This window comes from Ranitomeya imitator, chromosome 10 (assembly GCF_032444005.1).
Source record: "Ranitomeya imitator isolate aRanImi1 chromosome 10, aRanImi1.pri, whole genome shotgun sequence".
Taxonomy (NCBI): Eukaryota; Metazoa; Chordata; class Amphibia; order Anura; family Dendrobatidae; genus Ranitomeya; species Ranitomeya imitator.
This window is the reverse complement of record NC_091291.1, coordinates 36,999,233-37,025,954: the sequence shown is the minus strand read 5'-3', so window position 1 is coordinate 37,025,954 and position 26,722 is coordinate 36,999,233. Positions and strand designations below refer to the sequence as shown.

The 26,722-nt window shown below is 45.2% G+C and overlaps 1 protein-coding gene across 1 annotated transcript; it reads right to left on the bottom strand.

The window, feature by feature from the left end:
* Positions 1-704: 704 nt before the first annotated feature.
* On the bottom strand, positions 705-26,722 carry PIH1D1 (PIH1 domain containing 1). Its single transcript, XM_069742470.1, has 11 exons — positions 26,420-26,722; positions 25,016-25,144; positions 12,098-12,164; positions 11,423-11,608; positions 11,017-11,078; positions 10,832-10,913; positions 9,753-9,849; positions 9,401-9,448; positions 8,680-8,770; positions 2,063-2,206; positions 705-899 (listed from the first exon to the last, which is right to left on the bottom strand). The coding sequence occupies exons 2-11, from the start codon at positions 25,094-25,096 to the stop codon at positions 864-866; spliced, it is 894 nt and encodes a 297-aa protein (XP_069598571.1). The 5' UTR covers positions 25,097-25,144; positions 26,420-26,722; the 3' UTR covers positions 705-863.

Here is a 26,722-nt window from a genome sequence, read left to right as displayed (position 1 = left end):
TCAGAAGATTAGGGTAATAGGTCGCTTAGAGAACCTTTTCTTGATATGCTAATTTATTGAGACAGGTTTTTTGGGTTATCAGGAGTTGTATGCCAAAATCATCAGTATTAAAACAATAAAAGACCTGACAAATTTCAGTTGGTGGATAATGAATCTATAATATATGAAAGTTTAATTGTAATCATTACATTATGGTAAATAATGAAATTTAACACTATATGCTAATTTTTTGAGAAGGACCTGTATAATGCTATGGCACATTGCTAGGATAGTTTTTTTTTTTTCCCTGCACAGCTGTGCTCTCAAATACACACCCATAGTGCGAAAAAAAACAAACAAACATAGGTCCATCAATATTCAAATTGCAAATTCAGAGCGTAAAAAAAAAAACAACAACAATGCAGAGACAACTGTGATTGTATGAAAAGAACACTAAGCAGCCCAGTAAGTGACACATCGTTGGAATCAGGGTCTTTGCCCCTAGATTATGCTGCTCTCAGCCAAAACCTGGTGACAGATTCCATTTAAAAGGGGCAGCTGCTACTAAATCCAGATGTGATGCAAAATTGAAATTCCAAAAACACTTACGCTGTAGATTCTCAACCTTTACAATGCAAATTATTTGTCAAGACTTTTCCACAGATATTCTTCAATATTACAGTAGAAATTAAAAACCCACCCTTGAGAAATGTACACACCAAGTGTAAGAAAGTCAAAAATTTATTTTACTGTCATACTGAAGTCCAAAGAGAATTGCAGCCCAACAATGGTTGACACTGATGTAAACTGCAGCGAATGCAGGTCAGATCCACTGGATCTATATAGGAGGAGCGGTTTCCAAAGCTGAACTTCTGAGCCCACCGCTATGCTGGCTGGACCGGCATGGTGATCGTCAGCACCTGAAATATACGGCACGGTTGAATGGTCATGTGAGACGCTGATGAAGTTTTCCTTTACGCAATCCATCTTAAACCCGCACCCTAGGATGGACTGCTGCCTGCAATTGTTGCCCATTATGTCCATATGCAATTATTATCCCCTAATATTAAACCGATTTACTTTTGATACATGAATGTATTTTTTTTTTATATTAAGGCTATCCGTTGCAGAATTTCCGCGGCAATTCGGCAACACCCTGCCGCAGGTAAAATGCATGAGGAATTGGCATGCGTATTCCCGCTAAACACTAGCGTTTTACAAGCGTAATTAGCTTGCAGAATGCTAGCGTTTTACCAGCGATCTGTAGCATCGCTTGGAAAACTGATTGACAGGTTGGTCACACTTGACAAACATAGTGTTTGACAAGTGTGGCCAATTTTTTACTATTGATGCTGCCTATGCAGCATCAATAGTAAAAGGATCTAATGTTAAAAATAATAAAATAAATAAAAAATCATGATATTCTCACCTTCCGGCGGTTCCGCAGCCTTCCTGCTCCTCGCGATGCTCCCGTTCCCAGTAATGCCTCGCAGCAATGACCGCAGATGACGTAGCATCACGCGAGACCGCTACGTCATTGTTGCAAAGCATTACTGGGAACGGGAGCATCGCGAGGAGCGGGAAGGCTGCGGGGGCCGCCGGAAGGTGAGAATATCACGATTTTTTATTTTAATTATTTTTTTTTTCTTTTTTACAGGTATATGATTCCCAGGGCCTGGAGGAGAGCCTCCTCTCCTCCACCCTGGGTACCAACTGCACATGATCCGGTTACTTCCCGCATGGTGGGCATAGCCACGGGCGGAAAGTAAGCGGATCAATGCATTCCTATGTGTGCGGAATCCCCGCGATTCCGCACAAAGAATGAACATGCTGCGTATTTTTCCGCAATGCGATTCCGCCGCGGAAAAAAAACGCAGCATGTGCACAAAAAATGTGGAATGCATTTAAAATGATGGGATGCTTATTGTAAGCGTTTTTCGGCAGAAAACGATCAAAAAAATGCTAAAAAAAAACGCTAAAAATCCTGAACGTGTGCATATAGCCTTAGACAAATGTGTTTGATACATTTTCTCAGAGAACCCCTTGAAGGAGAGTTCACAATGCTTTTGCGCCATTATCTCACCTTACTGTCCTTGTTGAACTGCGCTCCGCTTTGCTCTTGGTTGATATTATAGGGAATGAAGACGTCTAGATGATACAGGTCAGGACGGCCGACTAGGACTATTCTGTCTTCACCCAAGTCCAGCACAAGAGATCTAGTAGAAAACTGTAAAGAGAAGACCGCAGTGGCAGCCATGAACAGGTTGCTGAAGCCGACCAGACGTCGTCAAAGCTTCTGTATGGGAAAGAAAGGTGTAACTCCCCCCTCCAAGTGCCAAATCTGAATATTTAAAGCATTTTCTATGCCCTCCGGTGCGCGGATCCTCCAAATGTCGTATTAATATTAGGAGAAATCAGAGCAACGTGTTCTGCACTATTGGAGCAAGCACGCACCTCTTTTTTGCACCAACTGAGGGTTGAGCAACCAGCTCGACTTGACCACATACATCATCTGAGTATTTCTCAGTCTGTACATCGCAAAGAAAAGGCTTAGCTTTACAATTAGGGGTCAGGTAGCCCCCCGGAGATCCAGTCAATGCAAATCAGATGGACTTTGGTATGAAGCACCTACCAAATTATGGGCCCCTAGTCTATCTGTACTAAAATTAGTAAGTCACTTTAAAGAGGTCTTCTTCCCCATACCAACTGCATGCAAACAACACACCATAGTACGAATATATAATAAAATATATATATATATATATATATATATATATATATATATATATATATATATATATATATATATATAATATCATCCAGCAAATGTGTCACAGCTGCCGGCAATCGGTTACTGTGGACACATCAAAGCTGTGTGATGATAAAAGATGGCAGAGGAGGACCTGGAGCGCGAGGTCGACACGGACTTTTAAAGGTAAGAATGGGGGCGTGGCCTAGCGAGCGATGTGAGCGGACGTGCAACGGGTCTCTCTCCCCGCACCGCTCCTAAGTTCTTACCTTTGAAGGCGTCGCCTAGCGCCGAAAACCGGACGGAGACGCTCCGCAAGACCCCTGGGCACGGGGGAGAGGGCCGGAGGCAGGGAGAGGAGTAAAGCGGCGATGCCGCGCCGAAAACAGTCGGCGCCCGCGACTGGCGCGAAAATCCAAGATGGCGCCGTGGCAGAGGAGGAGGCGGCCAGAGCCAGTACTGAATACCGCCGGAGGCTGGAGGTAATCGCCCGGCTGGAAAGGTTTGCTCGAACGGAGGAGGGGGGTGCCCTGCTGCTGGGCCCAGAAGGGCCGGAAGAGAGGGAACCTCTGCAGAGGCAGAAGAGAGGAGGGGAAGACACCCTCAGTGTGGTGGAGGAGCAGCTTTCTCCAGGGAGGATGCAGGAGATGCATGGTGCAAATAACATGACACCTGCCGCCAGCCCAGTACAGGCTAAGGACTCTGAGGGTGCGCAGCAATCAAATGTGGGGGAGCCTACACTGCAGGACATTTTCTCAGTCGTTATACACTGTAAATCTGCCCTGGCCGCACTGAATCTAAGAGTGGACGATTTAACAGTTGAAATGAAGTCCCTTAATTCTGCTATGCGTAAAGTGGAGAAAAGAGTGGAGGTGGTGGAGGAGCGCGTGGGCAGTGTGGAGGATCAGACAAATGAACTGTTAAAAAGAGAAAAGAGATACATTCAGCGCATTGCGGAACTGGAATTTAAAACAGATGACCTGGAAAACCGTTCCCGAAGGAACAATCTAAGAATAATTGGGGTGCCGGAGAAGGTGGAGGGGAATAATCCTGCTGAATACATTGAGGCATGGCTTAAAAACTCGGTGGGAGGAGCAGATCTTACTAACCACTTCTCCGTGGAAAGGGCCCATAGAGTCCCCACCCGACCCCTGCCGCCTGGATCCCCCCCTCGAGCCTTGATGGCAAAAATTTTGGACTATCGGGATCGGGAAACCCTACTAAGGAAGGCCAGGATCAGTGATGGACTGAGTATAGACGGAAATCGGATCTCCATTTATCCGGACTATTCGGCATCGGTGCAAAAACTGAGAATGAAGTTCGGGGAAGTCAAGCGGCGGCTCCGAGACCTGGATCTAAAATATTCAATGCTATACCCGGCTAAGCTCAGGGTGGTAGCGCTGGACCGGGTTCATTTTTTCCAGAACCCGGAGGAGGCTATGCAGTGGCTGGATACCAATACCAAGAAAACTGGCGTGGATCGGAACCGATGAGACTGACGCTGTGACTTCGCCACTCATCTGGTTATACCCCATGACTGTGATTTTTGAAATTGTCTTGTGTCTTTAGACAGAATGTTCTCAAAAGGATAAAACGGTGTGCTCGGCGGCGCAAAGAATACTTCATGCTGTTAGCGGTGGGAGGGGGAGAGATGGACTGCAAAGGGCTTAGTTCTAGGTTGTATCAAGAGCTCTCAGTTCTCATACAGAGAAAGAAAGTTTGTTCTAGTTGAACTCCATTGAGTTTTAGATGGGGGAGTCGAGGAAAGGGGCGGGGAGGGGGGAGGTGGGTATCGGGGGAGACCTGAAGGAGACTGCTCTAACTAATCATTTTGTTTCAAGGAAATGGGAGGGGATGTTAACATTATAAGCTGGAATGTTAGGGGATTAGCGGACGCCACTAAACGCGCAGCAATATTTCAGTATTTACTGAAACAGAGGCCCTCGGTGATTTGCCTGCAAGAGACCCATCTAGTGAAGGAAAAAGTTGATATGTTACAGAAAAGATGGGTGCGCAAGGCGTATCATTCGACGTTCTCTAGTTATGCGAGAGGTGTGTCAGTGTTGATTCATACTAATACCCCATTTGAGGAAGTTGAGGTCAAAATTGACACGGATGGTCAATATGTTTTGTTGGTGTGTAAACTCTTTAATCGTTTAATATGCATAGTATCATTGTATATACCTCCGCCATACTCTGGAAGGAAGATCCAGGACATATTGGAGTCTATAAGAGGTTGGGATGGGATCCCTCTTTTGGTGGTGGGGGATGTAAATAATATAGCAAATGACCACTGGGACAAGAGTAACCATGCACCTAAGCGGAGGGACGGTAATGACACTCCCTTTGGTAATTATCTCAGAGAAATAGGCTGGGCTGATCTGTGGAGGGTCCGCAATGTCAACACATATTCCTATTCCTGTTACTCGACTACATATGGCTCGATGTCAAGAATTGATGTCGCCTTGGGAAACGATAGGATGAACGAACTGTTAAACGGGGTGGAATACAATCCTAGGATTTTATCAGATCACAGCCCTGTTCAGGTCTCTTTAAAGTTGTCAAGTCAGGATGGTTTGGGGAAGGCGGGATGGAAAATTCACCCAGTTTGGTTACAAATTTTGGACATGGAAAAGGTGGGGGCAGAGATAGAGGAGTTTTTTAAGATCAATGAAGGGAGCGCAGAATGCCATGTAGTGTGGGACACCATGAAAGCGTATCTAAGGGGAATTTTGTTTAGGGACATCTCAAGACATAAGACAAGGACCAGAGAGCGGGATCAGGGTGTCCTAGAGGAATTGAAGGCAGCAGAGGCGGCATTGGGGGAACATCGTACTGTGGAATCTCGGAATCGTATGAGGGCAGCTCAGAGGGAGGTTGACCAGCTATTTTTGAAAAAGGCGGAGAGGTTGAGGGCCTTCCAGAAAGAAACCTTTTACTCAGAGGGGGAAAAAGTGGGGCACTTGCTCTCGGTAGTGGCGTCCGCGCAAAGAGAATCTTCACATGTCTACTCTATTAAGACGGAGGAGGGAACGGTGGTCACTCAGGGGGTGCAGATCTTGGAAGTGTTCAGGAAATTCTATGACAAATTATACGCGTCCAGTGTGGAGAGGGGACCCGAAGATATGGCAAAATATTTGGAAGAAATTGATTTGCCCCGGTTGAGTAGAGAGGAGTGTGAATTGTTGGAAGAACCGATTGGGGAGGAAGAATTGGGGGCTGCATTGGCGGGCGTTGCGGGGGGTAAGGCTCCGGGAGCGGACGGCATTCCAGCTGAGATTTATAAGACCCTGAAAGAAACTCTGTTGGCCAAATTGGTAGGGGTGTATAATAGCTCGTTGGAAAGAGGGGAGTTGCCTTTGTCGATGAGAGAGGCTATTGTGGTGGTTATCCCTAAGGCCGACAAAGATCCACTGATGCCAGAATCCTATAGACCAATTTCACTCCTGACTGCCGATATTAAGATTTTGGCAAAAACCTTGGCAAATAGGTTAAGTGGGGTGATAGACAAATTGGTACACCCTGATCAGTCAGGCTTCATGCCAAACAAATCAACGGCACTCAATCTGAGAAGGCTGTTTTTAAATTTACAAATCCCTTCGGACAATGTTGGCAAAAGGGTTGTGGTATCATTGGACGCCCACAAGGCCTTTGACTGTGTGGAGTGGGGCTATTTGTGGTCAGAGTTGGAACGTTTGGGATTTGGACCTAAATTCATCTCATGGGTGCGGCTGTTGTACTCTTCCCCAGTGGCCAAAATTAGAGTGAATAATGTCCTTTCTGAGACTTTCTCTCTGTCTAGGGGAACTAGACAGGGATGTCCTTTGTCCCCACTGCTATTTGCCCTGGCGGTGGAGCCCCTTGCTGCGAAAATTAGAGGCTCCCGGGAGGTGAAAGGATTTATGTATGGGGTTTCGGAAGAAAAGATTGCGTTATACGCAGATGATATTTTGCTATTCTTGGAGGATTCGGGGGAGACCCTGGCAGGGGCGGAGGCCATTATTGAGGAATTTGGGAGTTACTCTGGTTTGAGAATCAACTGGGAAAAGTCCAATATGATGTTAGTAGATGGGGACTATGAGAATAGTGAAATACGGGACTCTCCTACAAAGCTGAGGTTAGTAGATAAATTTAAATACCTGGGGATCCAGATCGCGTTGCCTCTGACTAGCTTTGAGGAACTAAATTTGGCGCCACTTTTGCGGAAGATACGCACTAAGGTTCAGGCGTGGAAAAAGCTACATTTATCGGTTATTGGTAGAATAAATCTAATAAAGATGATTGTGATGCCGCAACTTCTCTACGTGCTACACAACTCCCCTATGTGGATATCGCAGAATAGATTTAGGAGGATTAAATCTCTATTTGGCGAGCTGATTTGGGATGGGAAAAGTTCTAGATTTAAACAAGAAATTCTACAAAGACCAAAGACGGAAGGAGGAGTGGCATTGCCCAACCCATGGTTATACTTTTTGGCTGCACAATGTCAACATTTTAGGGGATGGGGTGAGGAATCGGGTTGGGAGCGGACACCCTGCAGTCTGAGGAATTTGATTGGGTCAAGGGTACTGAGTGAGGGCCTGGAGGGTGGGCATTTTCGAGAGAAGGGTACTAAATTCTGCACTATTAGGCTTATCCAAAAGGTTTGGGACAAAGTTAAGGGAATTAGGGGAGTGAGGGCACTTACTAGGTTCTCGCCCTTGTGGAATAATTGTCTCCTACAGGAGTTTAGACAGATGGAGGGATTTCAGGTTTGGAAGGGAGCGGGAATCTCTCGGATGAGCCAGGTTTTGCACCAAGGTAGAATTAAGGATTTCAAGACATTACAGGAGGAATTTCTGCTGCCAAGCTCTGAACTGTATCAGTATAATCGCATCTCTCATGCATATCGGGCACAATGTAGGAGGGGGCCTATAGAGATTCAGGTGGACCTGATGCTAGACTTTATCCTTATGGGGGAAAGCACAAGGGGGGTGATCTCGGGAATATATGAGTTCCTGCTATTTTCCTTTTTAGAGAAACATCCTATCAGAGCCAGGGCGAAGTGGGAGGCCGATTTGGGGGCGATTGACGGCGATCGGTGGGACTCAATATTGGAATACGTGCCCAAGATCTCGATGAGTGAGCCTGGGAGGTTGTCACAATTGTTTGTTATTCATAGGGCCTATAGAACTCCGGATATGCTGTTCAGGGCAGGTTTAAGACCTAATTCTGAGTGCCCTAGGTGCTCGCAATCCGAGGCGGGTATCTTCCATATGATGTGGCAGTGCCCTAGGCTGGCCCCGTTTTGGATTGTAGTGATAAACAAAGTGGGACTAACATACAATTGTTCGGTACCACGGGACCCTCTGGTATGCATATTAGGTTACGTGGAGGAAATTGTAACTGATAACTTGTATAAAACAGTTATTGCTAGATTGCTGTTTATTGCACGAAAGTTGATCGCTAAGCTCTGGATTAGGGTTGAGCCACCAACGAGAAGAGATTTCATGATGCAAGTAGACCATATTGTTGCATTGGAGAGGAGCATCTATTCTAAAAGAAACAAGATGGACCTTTTCAACAGGTTATGGAATCCCTGGATCGAGTCGACGTGATCTGGAGACCTTGCTCGTGCTTTTGGAACATATATCCCCGTGGGAGCAGTATTGATACGACGCCTTCTTGTTCCTGGTTAATAATGGACATTCGGGTAGATCGGAGTGGTTCTTGTTAGGTCTCCAGGGGTGGGGGTGAGGCGGGGGAGGGAGGTTGGTTTGGTGCTGAAAGTTTATTGAAAATGCAAAACATAGATGTGTACTGTTTGCAGTAATGTAATCTGCATATATTTTTCTCACTGTTTAATAAAAACATTTGATTACATAAAAAAAAAAAAAAAAAAAGGTAAGAATATTGGAAATCACATGAAATGTAGGAAGGTCACAATCTAAAACTACATATTAGGGTCTTACCACTTTAGGTAAAGAGATTTCTGCCACCAGAAAACTTGGGTGTCCTTCAGGAGGCTCCGCCATAATTGTGTAATCTGGTTTCACGGGTGAACTAAAATAAAAAATAAAAAATAAAAAAAAAAGAAAGATTCTTAAAGAAGCCTTAGTAAGTACAATATCTGTTCATGATCACTTTATATAGATTTTTTGTAGTTTTTGTTATTTTGTTATGTTACCAATTGGCCTGACATACCCTGCCCCCTGCCTACAGGATTATCAAATTATTTATCATTTTAATAAAATTCCTTGTTTTTATTGTGGTATTTTGTGTCATTTTGCCTTATGTATCAATAAAATAATTAATTCATCATATGTTTAGTGACTATTTTTTTTGGGGGGGATTATGGTCATGATCAATTTATGACCTGTTGGGGCCCTTACTGATTCTAATAACGAAGGGGGCACCGGAGCAGATGTCAGGCGTCAGCTCTTTCACAGTCTTCCGTTGCACAGAGGCGTCATGGCCTCCACTGTGCAGGAGAACGACAGCATAGACCCACTAAAATTAAGGGGTTCAAGCTGTAGTTCTCCTGAACAGCGGATGCCCCACCAGTACAGTCTGTAAAAAGGGCGGCGGGGTTACTTAAGGGGTGCAACCCCCTTATTCTTGGGCGTCCAAGAGGTTGGACCCTACATCTTAAAACGTATAAATGCATGTACTAAACGTCAAAGGAGCCCAAACCTTTCAACTTCTGAGATGAGGGACTTGCTTGGAGTTAACTGGGAAGGTCTGGAGAAAGAAAATAAAGGCACATAATAGTTAAAAAAAAAAAAAAACAACTTCCACATTGTTCTTGCACCATGGCAAGAAATTCTGCAAATGAAGGCAGCACGTTCCCCATCTGTTAGGTAATACCTATCACCAGGAGGAGTGGCGCCCGTCATACATGGTGACCCTAGGGAAAAGGTGGTACTACGAGACCCCACTCAAAGGAATGGCCGAGTGAGAACAGCCGCCGATGGTCAACAGCGGCCTGCTCTGAAGCTGCACGTCATTTTTACAGACTTGTATCTTAGAGATCGCCAAACCTTACCCCGTGTCCATTTCCTGAATCATCGGTTTCGATTTAGTTCTGATATTCTGGTCAAAAATCGATCCCAGGAACTTCCGATTTTTCAGCATTTTCCATTCTGGAGGGAAGACATAGAATATTAGTTCCTTATTGCGGCCATAAAATGATACCTCTTGTGTCATAGAGAACATAATCGGAGCCATTTATTCCTTGATACATTAAAAAGGGCTTTAATTTGCTCCAGAAGAGAACGTTCCTCTTGTAGAAGTGCCAGAAAACTGACCAGATGGCCTTCGCCCCATTCTGACATGTGGTTTATGTCACAGGTCGGGCACGGCTGTACAGAGCAGGCTCAAGAGATGAGCCCGCACCATGCACGGAAGATGGTGCCTGTGTTTAGCTTCTTAAATAATGTCAATTTCTGACAGATTAATTCAAAGCACGTGACCCCAGCAGAGCACCATGTCTGGCGCCCACTGACCTGCATCCGGGTCAATCATGGGGTCTGATGAAGGCCCCTATGGCTAGGATGTTTGTTCTCTCGTAAGACCACAAGCTGAGCTTCGTAGGAAACTGTGCCTTTTTTCTAAACAGTACAATACCAAGATAGTATATAGAACAAATGATCAGACAACTACAGGTTCAAAAAAAAAAAAAAAAAGAGAGAAAAAGCTTATAAAAATATATTATTTTGTATTAGTAAAAAAGATATATATATATATATATATATATATATATATATATATATATATATATATATATATATATATTAGAACAAAATAATATTTTTTATATCTTTTACAAGCTTATTTTGTATTCTAAAAGAAATATATAATTTTTTATATACAAATTAAGCTTTTAAAAATACACAAAAACATTATATGCAATAAAAAATATATATTTCTTCTTATGATATAAAAAAATCTGTACTATAAAAAAAGAAATACAATTTTTTTTATGATGTAAAAACACAGACGCTATTTTTCCATTTGTCAGAATATCATATGGTAAACTTGTGTTGAAAAAACAAAAAACAAAGCCACGTATGGCTGTGTCGATGGAAAAAAAATCAAGGAAAATATCAGTGACGTGGTCGTTACCTCTTGACAGCTCCATCTCATACTTGTTCTCTAGTCCCTCCATGGCCACGGTGACAAAAAATTCCCTGAAGAGCTCATTATTCTGGTTAAAAAAAAACAAAAAAAACAAACAACAAAAACAAAGTAAGGAGCCGACACAAAAGGGAGCAGACAGCTCGTATGTCGGAATGAACAAGTTCAGATACCTTAATTTTCTCAAAGAATGCGCCATTTATCACTATGTCGTACGCCGTGCAGCCGCCACCACCTGCAGGACGAAGTACACCAGGACTTAGATACTTTAATGTAAAGGGACATTTTACATGTAGGAATCAAAATGGTGCCATGAATAAGTGGAAAAAGTTCTTAAAAAGGGAATCCAAGTAGTGGACAACCACTTTAAGTCTAAACCAAAAGTCAACAAAAAGATGTCAAACTTTATTAAACAGTCGAGCACAAACTAGAAGTGGATCCACCAGGATCTTCAAAACGAGGGACCTTTGATCACTGAGGATTAGGAAGTAGTAATACTTGCTATTCTGACCCCTTTAAGGATATCTCTGGACTACCCCTTTAAAGGAGTCGCACTGTATTAAAAAAAACAAACCTTACTATTATCAACTTCAACGTGGGGCTCTCCAAGGCTCATGGGGACCCGATACCCGGAGGGATCGTCAGATTCCAGGATGCTGACTAGCTCCGGCTCGGTCAGCTCCGGGGGCGCCGGGATCTGGCTCGACTTGCAGATGTTGATGAAGATTTTGGCATTTTTGGAGGTGCGAGTTTTAATGCAGAAACCTAACACAGCAGTAAAACAAAAAGGAACAAAAACAAGATAAAAATGGCAACAACGTAATCGACTGTATAAGAAAAACTATTGGAACGGGACAGCTAGTCTCACCTCCCACACCAGCGCTATGCCTCCGCTCTTGCTGTTGTGTCCTCCGTTGGGTACATCATGTGACTGTTGCAGCCAATAAGACGTTGCTGACTGGCTGCAGCGGTTACATGACATCCCCGCAAGATGTCCATACCAGAGGTTCTGTGGAGGACAGAGACGAATCCACCAGGTGAGCAGATTCCATCTCCTGTTTCCCATCACCATGGAGCCTCCTATCTAAGTAACATTGGGGAGAGGTCCGATTCTCCAGTGAGCCGCCCCCTCTGCAGCGGTGTCCTCAGCTCTGCTTCATACAGGGTCACCTTATAGACCCCACTGAGGTATTCGGACAGGCTGCACATATGCACAGTGTAACCCCGGTAATAAGCAAAGGATGCACATCTCACCCGGCTGCGGTCGGATTTGTCTGGTTTCCGGTAAGTTCGGCATTCTGCTTTGTATTTCCTGTTTGGCCTGAAATGAGAAGACAAAAAGTGAGAATCAGTGAGTGACACTAACAGGACGGATCCGCAAACTGCACCAAAATATTACAACTGTGGTTGGTCTAAAGCGGACAATACACATTAGGTAAAGGTTAGACAAACACGCCATTTATTGTAAATGAGGGTTATCAATTATTTTCCTACAGTAGGTAACAGCAGACGGACACTGTTATGACCTGGTGGTCAGGACAATAATGGACCTGGTGGTTAAGAGCACACGGAATGACCTGATAGTTACTGATAATAAAGGACGAGCTCTGGGAAGTGGGAACTCTGCTGACCGCAATCCCTAAACCTATCAAACACACTAGAAATAGCCGTGGATTGCGCCTAACGCTCCCTATGCAACTCGGCACAGCCTAAGAAACTAGCTAGCCCTGAAGATAGAAAAATAAGCCTACCTTGCCTCAGAGAAATTCCCCAAAGGAAAAGGCAGCCCCCCACATATAATGACTGTGAGTAAAGATGAAAATACAAACACAGAGATGAAATAGATTTAGCAAAGCGAGGCCCGACTTACTGAACAGACAGAGGATAGGAAAGGTTACTTTGCGGTCAGCACAAAAACCTACAAAAAGACCACACAGAGGGGACAAAAAGACCCTCCGCACCGACTCACGGTGCGGAGGCGCTCCCTCTGCGTCCCAGAGCTTCCAGCAAGCAAGAAAACAAATTAAATAGCAAGCTGGGCAAAAAAATAGCAAACCAAAGAAATACAAGCTGGAACTTAGCTTCTGATGGGAAGACAGGTCACAAGAACGATCCAGGAGTGAACAGACCAATACTGGAACATTGACAGGTGGCATGGAGCAAAGATCTAAGTGGAGTTAAATAGAGCAGCAGCTAACGAATTAACCTCGTCACCTGTGAAACTCAGAAACACCCACCAGAGGAAGTCCATCGACAGAACCAGCCGAAGTACCATTCATGACCACAGAATTCACAACAGTACCCCCCCCCCCTTGAGGAGTGGTCACCGAACCCTCACCAGAGCCCCCAGGCCGACCAGGATGAGCCAAATGAAAGGCACGAACCAGATCGGCAGCATGAACATCAGAGGCAAAAACCCAGGAATTATCTTCCTGACCATAACCCTTCCACTTGACCAGGTACTGGAGTTTCCGTCTCGAAACACGAGAATCCAAAATCTTCTCCACCACATACTCCAACTCCCCCTCAACTAACACCGGGGCAGGAGGATCAACGGATGGAACCACAGGCGCCACGTATCTCTGCAATAACGACCTATGGAACACATTATGGATGGCAAAAGAAGCAGGAAGGGCCAAACGAAATGACACAGGATTGATAACCTCAGAAATCTTATACGGACCAATGAAACGAGGCTTAAACTTAGGAGAGGAAACCTTCATAGGAACATAACGAGACGACAACCAAACCAAATCCCCAACACGAAGACGGGGACCCACACAGCGCCGGCGGTTAGCGAAACGTTGAGCCTTCTCCTGGGACAATGTCAAATTGTCCACCACATGAGTCCAAATCTGCTGCAACCTATCCACCACAGTATCTACACCAGGACAGTCTGAAGACTCAACCTGCCCTGAAAAGAAACGAGGATGGAAACCAGAATTGCAGAAAAACGGCGAAACCAAAGTAGCCGAGCTGGCCCGATTATTAAGGGCAAACTCAGCCAATGGCAAAAAGGACACCCAATCATCCTGATCAGCAGAAACAAAGCATCTCAGATATGTTTCCAAAGTTTGATTAGTTTGTTCGGTTTGGCCATTTGTCTGAGGATGGAAAGCCGAGGAAAAAGACAAATCAATGCCCATCCTAGCACAAAAGGATCGCCAAAACCTTGAAACAAACTGGGAACCTCTGTCAGAAACGATGTTTTCCGGAATGCCATGTAACCGAACCACATGCTGGAAAAATAATGGCACCAAATCAGAGGAGGAAGGCAATTTAGACAAGGGTACCAAATGGACCATCTTAGAGAAGCGATCACAAACCACCCAAATGACCGACATCTTTTGAGAGACGGGGAGATCCGAAATAAAATCCATAGAAATATGCGTCCAGGGTCTCTTCGGGACCGGCAAGGGCAAAAGCAACCCACTGGCACGAGAACAGCAGGGCTTAGCCCGAGCACAAGTCCCACAGGACTGCACAAAAGAACGCACATCCCGCGACAAAGACGGCCACCAAAAGGATCTAGCCACCAAATCTCTGGTACCAAAGATTCCAGGATGACCAGCCAACACTGAACAATGAATCTCAGAGATAACTCTACTCGTCCATTTATCAGGGACAAACAGTTTCTCTGCTGGGCAACGGTCAGGTCTATCAGCCTGAAATTTTTGCAGCACCCGCCGCAAATCGGGGGAGATGGCAGACAAAATTACCCCCTCTGTGAGAATACCCGCCAGCTCAGGAACACCCGGAGAGTCAAGCAAAAAACTCCTTGACAGGGCATCAGCCTTCACATTCTTAGAGCCCGGAAGGTACGAAACCACAAAATCAAAACGGGAAAAAAATAATGACCATCGAGCCTGTCTCGGATTCAACCGTTTGGCAGACTCAAGATAAGTCAAATTCTTGTGATCTGTCAAGACCACCACGCGATGCTTGGCTCCTTCCAGCCAATGACGCCACTCCTCGAATGCCCACTTCATGGCCAACAATTCACGATTACCAACATCATAGTTACGCTCAGCAGGCGAAAACTTTCTAGAAAAGAAAGCACATGGCTTCATCACCGAGCCCTCAGAACTTCTTTGTGACAAAACAGCCCCTGCTCCAATCTCAGAAGCATCAACCTCAACCTGAAAAGGAAGCGAAACATCTGGCTGGCACAACACAGGGGCAGAAGAAAAACGACGCTTCAACTCCTGAAAAGCCTCTACAGCCGCAGAAGACCAATTGACCACATCAGCACCCTTCTTGGTCAAATCAGTCAACGGTTTAGCAACAGTAGAAAAATTAGCGATGAAGCGCCGATAAAAATTAGCAAAGCCCAGGAACTTTTGCAGGCTCTTCACAGATGTCGGCTGAGTCCAATCGTAAATGGCCTGGACTTTAACAGGGTCCATCTCGATAGTAGAAGGGGAAAAAATGAACCCCAAAAACGAAACCTTCTGAACTCCAAAGAGACACTTTGACCCCTTCACAAACAAGGAATTCGCACGAGGACCTGGAACACCGTTCTGACCTGCTTCACATGAGACTCCCAATCATCCGAAAAGACCAAAATATCATCCAAATACACAATCAGGAATTTATCCAGGTACTCTCGGAAGATGTCATGCATAAAGGACTGAAATACTGATGGAGCATTGGAAAGCCCGAATGGCATTACTAGATACTCAAAATGGCCCTCGGGCGTATTAAATGCTGTTTTCCATTCATCTCCTTGTTTAATACGCACAAGATTATACGCCCCTCGAAGATCTATCTTGGTGAACCAACTAGCCCCTTTAATACGAGCAAACAAATCAGACAGCAACGGATACTGAAATTTGACTGTAATTTTATTAAGAAGGCGGTAATCAATACAAGGTCTCAAAGAACCATCCTTCTTGGCCACAAAAAAGAACCCTGCTCCTAACGGTGATGACGACGGGCGAATATGGCCTTTCTCCAAGGATTCCTTTATATAACTCCGCATAGCGGCGTGTTCTGGCACAGATAAATTGAACAATCGGCCCTTAGGAAACTTACTACCAGGAATCAAATTAATTGCACAATCGAAATCCCTATGAGGAGGTAGGGCACTGGCTTTGGGCTCATCAAATACATCCCGATAATCCGACAAAAACTCTGGAACTTCAGAAGGAGTGGAAGACGAAAAAGACAAAAATGGAACATCACCATGTACCCCTTGACAACCCCAGCTGGACACAGACATAGATTTCCAGTCCAATACTGGATTATGAACCTGTAGCCACATGGCAACCCCAAAACGACCACATCATGCAGATTATGCAACACCAGAAAGCGGATATCCTCCTGATGTGCAGGAGCCATGCACATGGTCAATTGAGTCCAGTACTGAGGCTTATTCTTGGCCAAAGGTGTAGCATCAATTCCTCTCAATGGAATAGGATACTGCAAGGGCTCCAAGAAAAAACCACAACGCCTAGCAAACTCCAAGTCCATCAAATTCAGGGCAGCGCCTGAATCCACAAATGCCATAACAGAATAGGATGACAGAGAGCAAATCAGAGTAACGGACAATAGAAATTTTGACTGTACCGTACCAATGGTAGCAGACCTAGCGAACCGCTTAGTGCGCTTAGGAACAAACGGAGATAGCATGAGTGGAATCACCACAGTAAAAACATAGCCCATTCCGACGTCTGTGTTCTTGCCGTTCAGCTCTGGTCAAAGTCCTATCACATTGCATATGCTCAGGCCTATGCTCAGAGAATACCGCCAAATGGTGCACAGCTTTACGCTCACGCAAGCATCGATCGATCTGAATGGCCAAGGACATAGACTCATTCAGACCAGCAGGCATGGGAAATCCCACCATGACATCCTTAAGGGCTTCAGAGAGACCCTTTCTGAAGATTGCTGCCAGGGCACATTCATTCCACTGAGTGAGTACAGACCACTTTCTAAACTTCTGACAATATATCTCTGCTTCATCCTGACCCTGACACAGAGCCAGCAAGATTTTCTCTGCCTGATCCACTGAATTAGGTTCGTCATAAAGCAATCCAAGCGCCAGGAAAAACGCATCAACATCACGCAATGCCGGATCTCCTGGCGCAAGGGAAAATGCCCAGTCTTGAGGGTCACCATGTAACAAAGAAATACTGATCTTTACTTGTTGAACAGGGTCACCTGAGGAGCGAGGTTTCAAGGCAAGAAACAATTTACAATTATTTTTGAAATTCAAGAACTTAGATCCATCACCAAAAAACAAATCAGGAATTGGAATCCTAGGCTCTGATATCGGATTCTGAACCACAAAATCTTGAATGTTTTGTACCCTTGTAGTGAGATTATCCATCCAAGAGGACAGACCTTGAATGTCCATGTTTACACCAGTGTCCTGAACCACCCAGAGGTAAAGGGGAAAAGAGAGACAAAACACACTGCAAAGAAAAAAAAAATGGTCTCAGAACTTCTCTTATCCCTCTATTGAGATGCATTAGTACTTTGGGCCACCTGTACTGTTATGACCTGGTGGTCAGGACAATAATGGACCTGGTGGTTAAGAGCACACGGAATGACCTGATAGTTACTGATAATAAAGGACGAGCTCTGGGACGTGGGAACTCTGCTGACCGCAAATCCCTAATCCTATCAAACACACTAGAAATAGCCGTGGATTGCGCCTAACGCTCCCTATGCAACTCGGCACAGCCTAAGGAACTAGCTAGCCCTGAAGATAGAAAAATAAGCCTACCTTGCCTCAGAGAAATTCCCCAAAGGAAAAGGCAGCCCCCCACATATAATGACTGTGAGTAAAGATGAAAATACAAACACAGAGATGAAATAGATTTAGCAAAGCGAGGCCCGACTTACTGAACAGACAGAGGATAGGAAAGGTTACTTTGCGGTCAGCACAAAAACCTACAAAAAGACCACACAGAGGGGACAAAAAGACCCTCCGCACCGACTCACGGTGCGGAGGCGCTCCCTCTGCGTCCCAGAGCTTCCAGCAAGCAAGAAAACAAATTAAATAGCAAGCTGGGCAAAAAAATAGCAAACCAAAGAAATACAAGCTGGAACTTAGCTTCTGATGGGAAGACAGGTCACAAGAACGATCCAGGAGTGAACAGACCAATACTGGAACATTGACAGGTGGCATGGAGCAAAGATCTAAGTGGAGTTAAATAGAGCAGCAGCTAACGAATTAACCTCGTCACCTGTGAAATAAAGCCTACCTTGCCTCAGAGAAATTCCCCAAAGGAAAAGGCAGCCCCCAACATATAATGACTGTGAGTAAAGATGAAAATACAAACACAGAGATGAAATAGATTTAGCAAAGTGAGGCCCGACTTACTGAACAGACCGAGGATAGGAAAGGTAACTTTGCGGTCTAAACAACATATACCACATAGAAAATAGATACATAAAAACATGAGTATTAAAAACACTTGTGTTAAAGACCACCCCAAAAAGAGAGAGGCAGAAAGAAATAAAGACCCCTAGGACCCCGAACAATGGGTCTTGTACACTTAACAAATATAGCATCGTGCAATTAGATAATAATGCAGCACATAATTATAGGACATGATAACAAATACTGGTAACGCTGGTGTGGAGAAAGAAAATGTTCCATCCACAAAGCATAAACAGGCCGACACACCAAATGCCTAATAATTCACAGTAATATTAGCACCATATACACTAGCATAGAAAATCCACAAAAAATAATAAGTAGACACTGTATAACCAGCCAAACTTGTATAATAGCTTATCTAGTACCTTAACATTGGCAAGACAATATTATGCCCAGAGATAGGACTATAATGTCCAGCAACCAGAAAACACACATAAGCACCACAGACCAATAACCGTGGTGAAAATGGTGTATGAGACCAAAACCCACTGCTAGATAAATATGTACTATATCTGGCACCGAAAGGTGCAGAAGTATTAAGATCGCAGTGGGAATAGGTACATGTAGCCACCAAAGCCAACCATGCAAATGAGATACTAAAAAAGAATACAAATGGAACAAAATAGAAAAAAATATATATATAATAATAATAAATAATAAATAGTACCTCAGTAGCAAAAAGATACAGCTGCAAACTGCAGCACAAATATATGGAGCAGAGGTGGATACATGACCATAATGAGCGTGGCAGCAGGCCCACGATAGATGATGAACACTGCCTGCCTATATATTTACGCTCCAGGTCCCATGACACATGTCCAAACAATAGGTACACAAAACCCAGAGAGGAGTCCGAGGGGGGTTAGGAACCCGACGCGTGTCGCCACAGCCGTGGCTTCATCAGGGGTAAAAAATGGTATGAGCTATTAGACTCCAGTACGAGCTTAAATACTATACCTAATGCCGCAGAAACTCCGACAGCTGTGTGATCATAACGTGCGATCCGGAAGTGACAAAATACCGGAAGTGGGGAGAAGGTGTCTATACCCGCGGCCGGGTGTACAAAGATGGCGGCTAAAGCTCATACGGCGCATGCGCGTAATGCGTCACCGGCAATCACAGGCAGAAACAATGAGCTCCGCCCACCTGCACTAATACACTGAACAGAATGGCCCAGGCAAGCTGTATCCGCGCCAAATGCAAACATCAAAATATCAAAATATATATAAAGCCTACGCTACTACATAAGTAGGATGTTAAATATAGCAAAGGCATTATAAATAAGCAAAAACACACAGTGTGCCGATGAGGAGAAACTAACCATTATAGCGCATGCGCAGATGAGCAAGGGCACAAGCCAGGTTGTCATAGAAATGGCTTGTCCAATGAGTTAATAGATGGCCATCTGCATATACCAATATAGAAAATCTATTGGTATCAAGCTGGAACAGCCGCTTAACCATGGCACAAATTATATATAACTACCCCATTACGGCGCGCAATTAGCACAGATATACACATGTACTGAACCTAACACCGCTCATACAGAAAAGACGCCAAGGAGAGATGACACTAAATGGAAGCAGAGATTATGACCCCGAGGACCAAAAATGCATGTATAAATAAACCAATAAACTTTATTATGAAAAGCTAAGAAGACTCATAGAACGATATATATTTAACAATAAATATCCACACATATGGAATCAAAACCATAGGAGAAATATAAAAATCCCCAATCACACAATTTGTGTAAGAAAAGGTATAAGCAAACTGAAAGAATGGTAACAAAAGCTTATACACAAAGACAGGCCAATACAACGACCATAGAAGGCACCAGATATTTAGGTGGTACAGGTCCGTGATATAATAGTAAAAATCACAAAAAAAATAAAAACTTACATCTACCATTTCAGACCGGACAATTGAATTTCTGGACATCAGACTTTCCATCGAACGGTCGAGTATCATCTGCACTTTGTATCGGAAGCCGACATCTACAAACAGTCTCCTCCACTACTCTAGCTTTCACCCACAGCATCTTAAAAATGGCATACCAAAAGGTCAATTCCTTCGTTTGAAGAGAAATTGTAGTAAGGAGGTTGAATTTGTGCAGCAATCCAGGGATCTCTCGGAACGGTTCAAAAGAAGGGGCTATCCACAAAAGAGCATTTCGAAAGCATATCAGTATGCACGCCAACAAGACAGGAAAAGCTTATTTCAAAAGAAGGTACGTGACTCTTCGCGCCCACTTTCGTTGATCACGACTTATAATAATCAGTGGTCCGATATTCGGGATGTGTTGGAACGGAACTGGGGCATACTGATGAGTGATACTAGAACTATTCCATTCATCTCTCCTTCACCCTGTCTCGTGGCTAGGAGAGCTAAAAACTTGAAGGATAATTTGTGCCATAGTCACTATCAGAGGCCGGTGACTCGTCTTGGGGGAGGCAAGAGGACCTTTGGGTCATATCCATGTGGAAACTGCAATATTTGTCAGTTTATGATTGCACAGGACGGTTTTTCAGTTTCGACTGTCTTTTCAGATCCAGCCAAGGGAATTCTTTACATGTAGGTCTCGTAACCTTGTTTATGCCATATTCTGTGATTGCCCAAAAATTTATGTCGGACAGACGACGCAGGAAATAAGGAGAAGGATGCAACAACACCTTTCTAACATTTCTATGGCCCAGAGAGATCGGGATAAGAATAAGACATTAACATCAGTTGCTGCACATTTTTTGGATAAGCATCGTGGCAAGACCTCCAGTTTTAAAGTGATGGGTCTGGAATCCATCAGAATGAACATTAGGGGAGGTGACATTCATAACCATCTGCTTCGCTGCGAGACAAAGTGGATATATGAACTTCAAAGTCTCTCGCCTAAAGGCCTGAATGAAGAATTTTTGTTCACGGGATATTATAAACAACTGTAGACTTTCTCGTGTCTCTTTGTCCAGATATTGTGTTTTGATAAGACTCTGCTGTGCTTTTGGTATATTCCCTTACTCTGATTATCCCCTACTGGTGTTGTCTGTGTCTATTCCCTTGAATATATATTTGGGACCAGCCGTATTTCGGTTGGGTGGTTTGGGTTTGTATGTTCATTTATTGTTTTTTGAATTTTTGTTTTTTCTTTTTCTGTACAACATGTATAACCAGCCAAACTCCCGTTCGGTGGGATGGGTCGTTTTTCCTCCTATCCCCTGTTCGGACTACCGTCTATAGGCTAAGTGTAAGCAATACTGTAGAACTACTGGTTCGGAGAATTTACCATTAGGGCATTATGCCTCGTAGTAGTAGTGTTGTTACTTATCATTTTCTTTATATCCACAGACTTAGAATTGATTTTGAACCACCTTTGCAGTGCATTAGTGAAATGTGGTGTCAATATAACCCTTTCCTCTTCTTCCCTTTTTTTTTTTTATTTTTTTTTTTGTGATTTTTACTATTATATCACGGACCTGTACCGCCTAAATATCTGGTGCCTTCTATGGTCGTTGTATTGGCCTGTCTTTGTGTATAAGCTTTTGTTACCATTCTTTCAGTTTGCTTATACCTTTTCTTACACAAATTGTGTGATTGGGGATTTTTATATTTCTCCTATGGTTTTGATTCCATATGTGTGGATATTTATTGTTAAATATATATCGTTCTATGAGTCTTCTTAGCTTTTCATAATAAAGTTTATTGGTTTATTTATACATGCATTTTTGGTCCTCGGGGTCATAATCTCTGCTTCCATTTAGTGTCATCTCTCCTTGGCGTCTTTTCTGTATGAGCGGTGTTAGGTTCAGTACATGTGTATATCTGTGCTAATTGCGCGCCGTAATGGGGTAGTTATATATAATTTGTGCCATGGTTAAGCGGCCGTTCCAGCTTGATACCAATAGATTTTCTATATTGGTATATGCAGATGGCCATCTATTAACTCATTGGACAAGCCATTTCTATGACAACCTGGCTTGTGCCCTTGCTCATCTGCGCATGCGCTATAATGGTTAGTTTCTCCTCATCGGCACACTGTGTGTTTTTGCTTATTTATAATGCCTTTGCTATATTTAACATCCTACTTATGTAGTAGCGTAGGCTTTATATATATTTTGATATTTTGATGTTTGCATTTGGCGCGGATACAGCTTGCCTGGGCCATTCTGTTCAGTGTATTAGTGCAGGTGGGCGGAGCTCATTGTTTCTGCCTGTGATTGCCGGTGACGCATTACGCGCATGCGCCGTATGACCTTTAGCCGCCATCTTTGTACACCCGGCCGCGGGTATAGACACCTTCTCCCCACTTCCGGTATTTTGTCACTTCCGGATCGCACGTTATGATCACACAGCTGTCGGGGTTTCTGCGGCATTAGGTATAGTATTTAAGCTCGTACTGGAGTCTAATAGCTCATACCATTTTTTACCCCTGATGAAGCCACGGCTGTGGCGACACGCGTCGGGTTCCTAACCCCCCTCGGACTCCTCTCTGGGTTTTGTGTACCTATTGTTTGGACATGTGTCATGGGACCTGGAGCGTAAATATATAGGCAGGCAGTGTTCATCATCTATCGTGGGCCTGCTGCCACGCTCATTATGGTCATGTATCCACCTCTGCTCCATATATTTGTGCTGCAGTTTGCAGCTGTATCTTTTTGCTACTGAGGTACTATTTATTATTTATTATTATTATATATATATTTTTTTCTATTTTGTTCCATTTGTATTCTTTTTTAGTATCTCATTTGCATGGTTGGCTTTGGTGGCTACATGTACCTATTCCCACTGCGATCTTAATACTTCTGCACCTTTCGGTGCCAGATATAGTACATATTTATCTAGCAGTGGGTTTTGGTCTCATACACCATTTTCACCACGGTTATTGGTCTGTGGTACTTATGTGTGTTTTCTGGTTGCTGGACATTATAGTCCTATCTCTGGGCATAATATTGTCTTGCCAATGTTAAGGTACTAGATAAGCTATTATACAAGTTTGGCTGGTTATACAGTGTCTACTTATTATTTTTTGTGGATTTTCTATGCTAGTGTATATGGTGCTAATATTACTGTGAATTATTAGGCATTTGGTGTGTCGGCCTGTTTATGCTTTGTGGATGGAACATTTTCTTTCTCCACACCAGCGTTACCAGTATTTGTTATCATGTCCTATAATTATGTGCTGCATTATTATCTAATTGCACGATGCTATATTTGTTAAGTGTACAAGACCCATTGTTCGGGGTCCTAGGGGTCTTTATTTCTTTCTGCCTCTCTCTTTTTGGGGTGGTCTTTAACACAAGTGTTTTTAATACTCATGTTTTTATGTATCTATTTTCTATGTGGTATATGTTGTTTAGACTTCAAGAATAAATAAATAAATAAATTAAATGTCTTTTTCGCATTTATAACCTTATATTAAGGGTGATCCCCAGTCTTCGGTATGTCTCTTGTTCTTTCTGTTTTTCATATTACTTCTTGGCATACTTCTGGGTAGATCCCCTTGTAGTATATTCAGTCTTGTTATTATTGATGGTGCCCTCCTTTGTTGTTTGATCCCTGGTAACTTTGCGGTCAGCACAAAAAACTACAAAAAGACCACGCAGAGGGCGCAAAAAGACCCTCCGCACCGACTCACGGTGCGGAGGCGCTCCCTCTGCGTCCCAGAGCTTCCAGCAAGCAAGAAAACAAATTAAATAGCAAGCTGGGCAAAAAAATAGCAAACCAAAGAAATACAAGCTGGAACTTAGCTTCTGATGGGAAGACAGGTCACAAGAACGATCCAGGAGTGAACAGACCAATACTGGAACATTGACAGGTGGCATGGAGCAAAGATCTAAGTGGAGTTAAATAGAGCAGCAGCTAACGAATTAACCTCGTCACCTGTGAAACTCAGAAACACCCACCAGAGGAAGTCCATGGACAGAACCAGCCAAAGTACCATTCATGACCACAGGAGGGAGCCCGACAACAGAATTCACAACAGGACACCGCTGCGCCCCAGGCGGACAACGGTGGAGGCAGCTGCGCCCCGGGCGGACAACGGCGGAGGCAGCGCCCCCCCCCGGCGGACAACAACGGATGCTGCTGCACCCCAGGCGGACAACGGCGGAGGCTGCTGCGCCCCAGGCGGACAACGGCGGAGGCTGCAGCGCCCCAGGCGGACAACGGCGGAGGCTGCAGCGCCCCAGGCGGACAACGGCGGAGGCTGCAGCGCCCCAGGCGGACAACGGCAGGGGCTGCTGTGCCCCACAGTCCATTTAGGTCCATGTACACTGCAAGATTATCACTAACAAACGTTCTTGCAGTGTAAAACAGGCCGCCGATCAGCAGATGAATGAGCAAAACGCAGGTTCATGGAGTGAAATGATCATTTGGTTTTTATAAAAGATCATTGTTCTCGGCAGCGCATTGTCCTGTGCAAACAAGCCGCGCGCTGTTGAGAACATCTATTACTGATCGCTCCATGCACATTTTGGGTTCCCATGGAAACAGGCTACTGAACGACCAACACTCAGTAAATATTTACCCATCGGAGGTCACGCAAAGCTGCTAAATTGTGTAATGGGAGCCCACGTTTAGACAGGGGACGCGCACTTCTGTGCTCACTCAACAATCTTTGCTATGATCAGTCTGTCGCGCGGGGTTTCATTGCTCTCGGCAGCACATGGATGATGTGCAGTCGAGAATTATGATTTCTAAGCGAGCTAAAAAAAAAACTCATCAAGCGGACGAGCTTATTCATCATTTGTCGGGTGACTGCTGGCCTCTCATTCATCTTTACGTTCAGGTACCTTCATCAACATCTGTTCATACAGCGCCTCCTCCATGTCTGTGTTCATCTCCGCAGAGAGCAGCGACTTGTCAGACGCCATCTTTTCAGGGCAAAGGTTTCTCTGGGATCTTGTTTTACAAAACGAAGCCTGAAAAAAATCGAAGCATGCATTAATCTACGTCAATGCCAAAGACGGTGGTGGGGGGTGGTGGTGGCACCCTGACAGCTGATGACAACGGGGGGGGGGGGGGGGGGGAGGGGGGGTGCAGCACCCTGGCAGCTGACAGCAGGGGCTGCAGTACCCTGACAACTGACAAGGGGGGTGCAGTACCCTGACAACTGACGACAAGGAGGGGTGCAGCACCCTGGCAGCTGACAACGGGGGGGGGGGGGGTGCAGCACCCTGGCAGCTGACAATGGGGGGGGGGGGTGCAGCACTCTGGCAGCTGACAATGGGGGGGTGCAGTACCCTGACAACAGACAAGGGGGGTGCAGTACCCTGACAACAAGGAGGGGTGCAGCACCCTGGCAGCTGACAACGGGGGGGTGCAGCACCCTGGCAGCTGACAGCGGGGGCTGCAGTACCCTGACAACAGACAAGAGGGGTGCAGTACCCTGACAACAGACAAGGGGGGTGCAGCACCCTGGCAGCTGACAGCGGGGGGGGGGGTGCAGCACCCTGGCAGCTGACAACGGGGGGGGGGGGGGGTGCAGCACTCTGGCAGCTGACAATGGGGGGGTGCAGTACCCTGACAACAGACAAGGGGGGTGCAGTACCCTGACAACAAGGAGGGGTGCAGCACCCTGGCAGCTGACAACGGGGGGGTGCAGTACCCTGACAACAAGGAGGGGTGCAGCACTCTGGCAGCTGACAATGGGGGGGTGCAGTACCCTGACAACAGACAAGGGGGGTGCAGTACCCTGACAACAAGGAGGGGTGCAGCACCCTGGCAGCTGACAACGGGGGGGTGCAGCACCCTGGCAGCTGACAGCGGGGGCTGCAGTACCCTGACAACAGACAAGGGGGGTGCAGTACCCTGACAACTGATGACAAGGAGGGGTGCAGCACCCTGGCAGCTGACAGCGGGGGCTGCAGTACCCTGACAACTGACAAGGGGGGTGCAGCACCCTGACAACTGACGACAAGGAGGGGTGCAGCACCCTGGCAGCTGACAATGGGGGGGTGCAGCACCCTGGCAGCTGACAACGGGGGCTGCAGTACCCTGACAACTGACAAGGGGGGTGCAGCACCCTGACAACTGACGACAAGGAGGGGTGCAGTACTCTGGCACCTGACAACGGGAGGGTGCAGCACCCTGACAGCTGACGACAAGGGAGGAGGGCACCCTGACAATGCTGGGAGTGGGGTGCCGCATTCTTACAGCTGACACCTCGCACCCGCCCACTGCTCCCACCTTCTTACCTGTAGCGTATTCCGTCTGCAACCACAGCTAGCAGCTACAGCATCACCACGCCTCAGCAACAGGCTCTGCGTCCGCGCATGCGCACACTTCCAGGCCGGACACTCACTTCCGTTTGCCCTTTTTCCTGCCTCTCCTCACTATTTCTCACACACAATTCTTTACAGCACAAGGCAGCAATTTACAGATGAGAAAACCCAATTGCACTAACACCGATATTGGCCCAGACGTGGTCAGTGGAGGATTATAATCCTGGGAAGCGTGTAATAACATGACCTTCTTCCGCCGGAAGTGACGTACCGCAC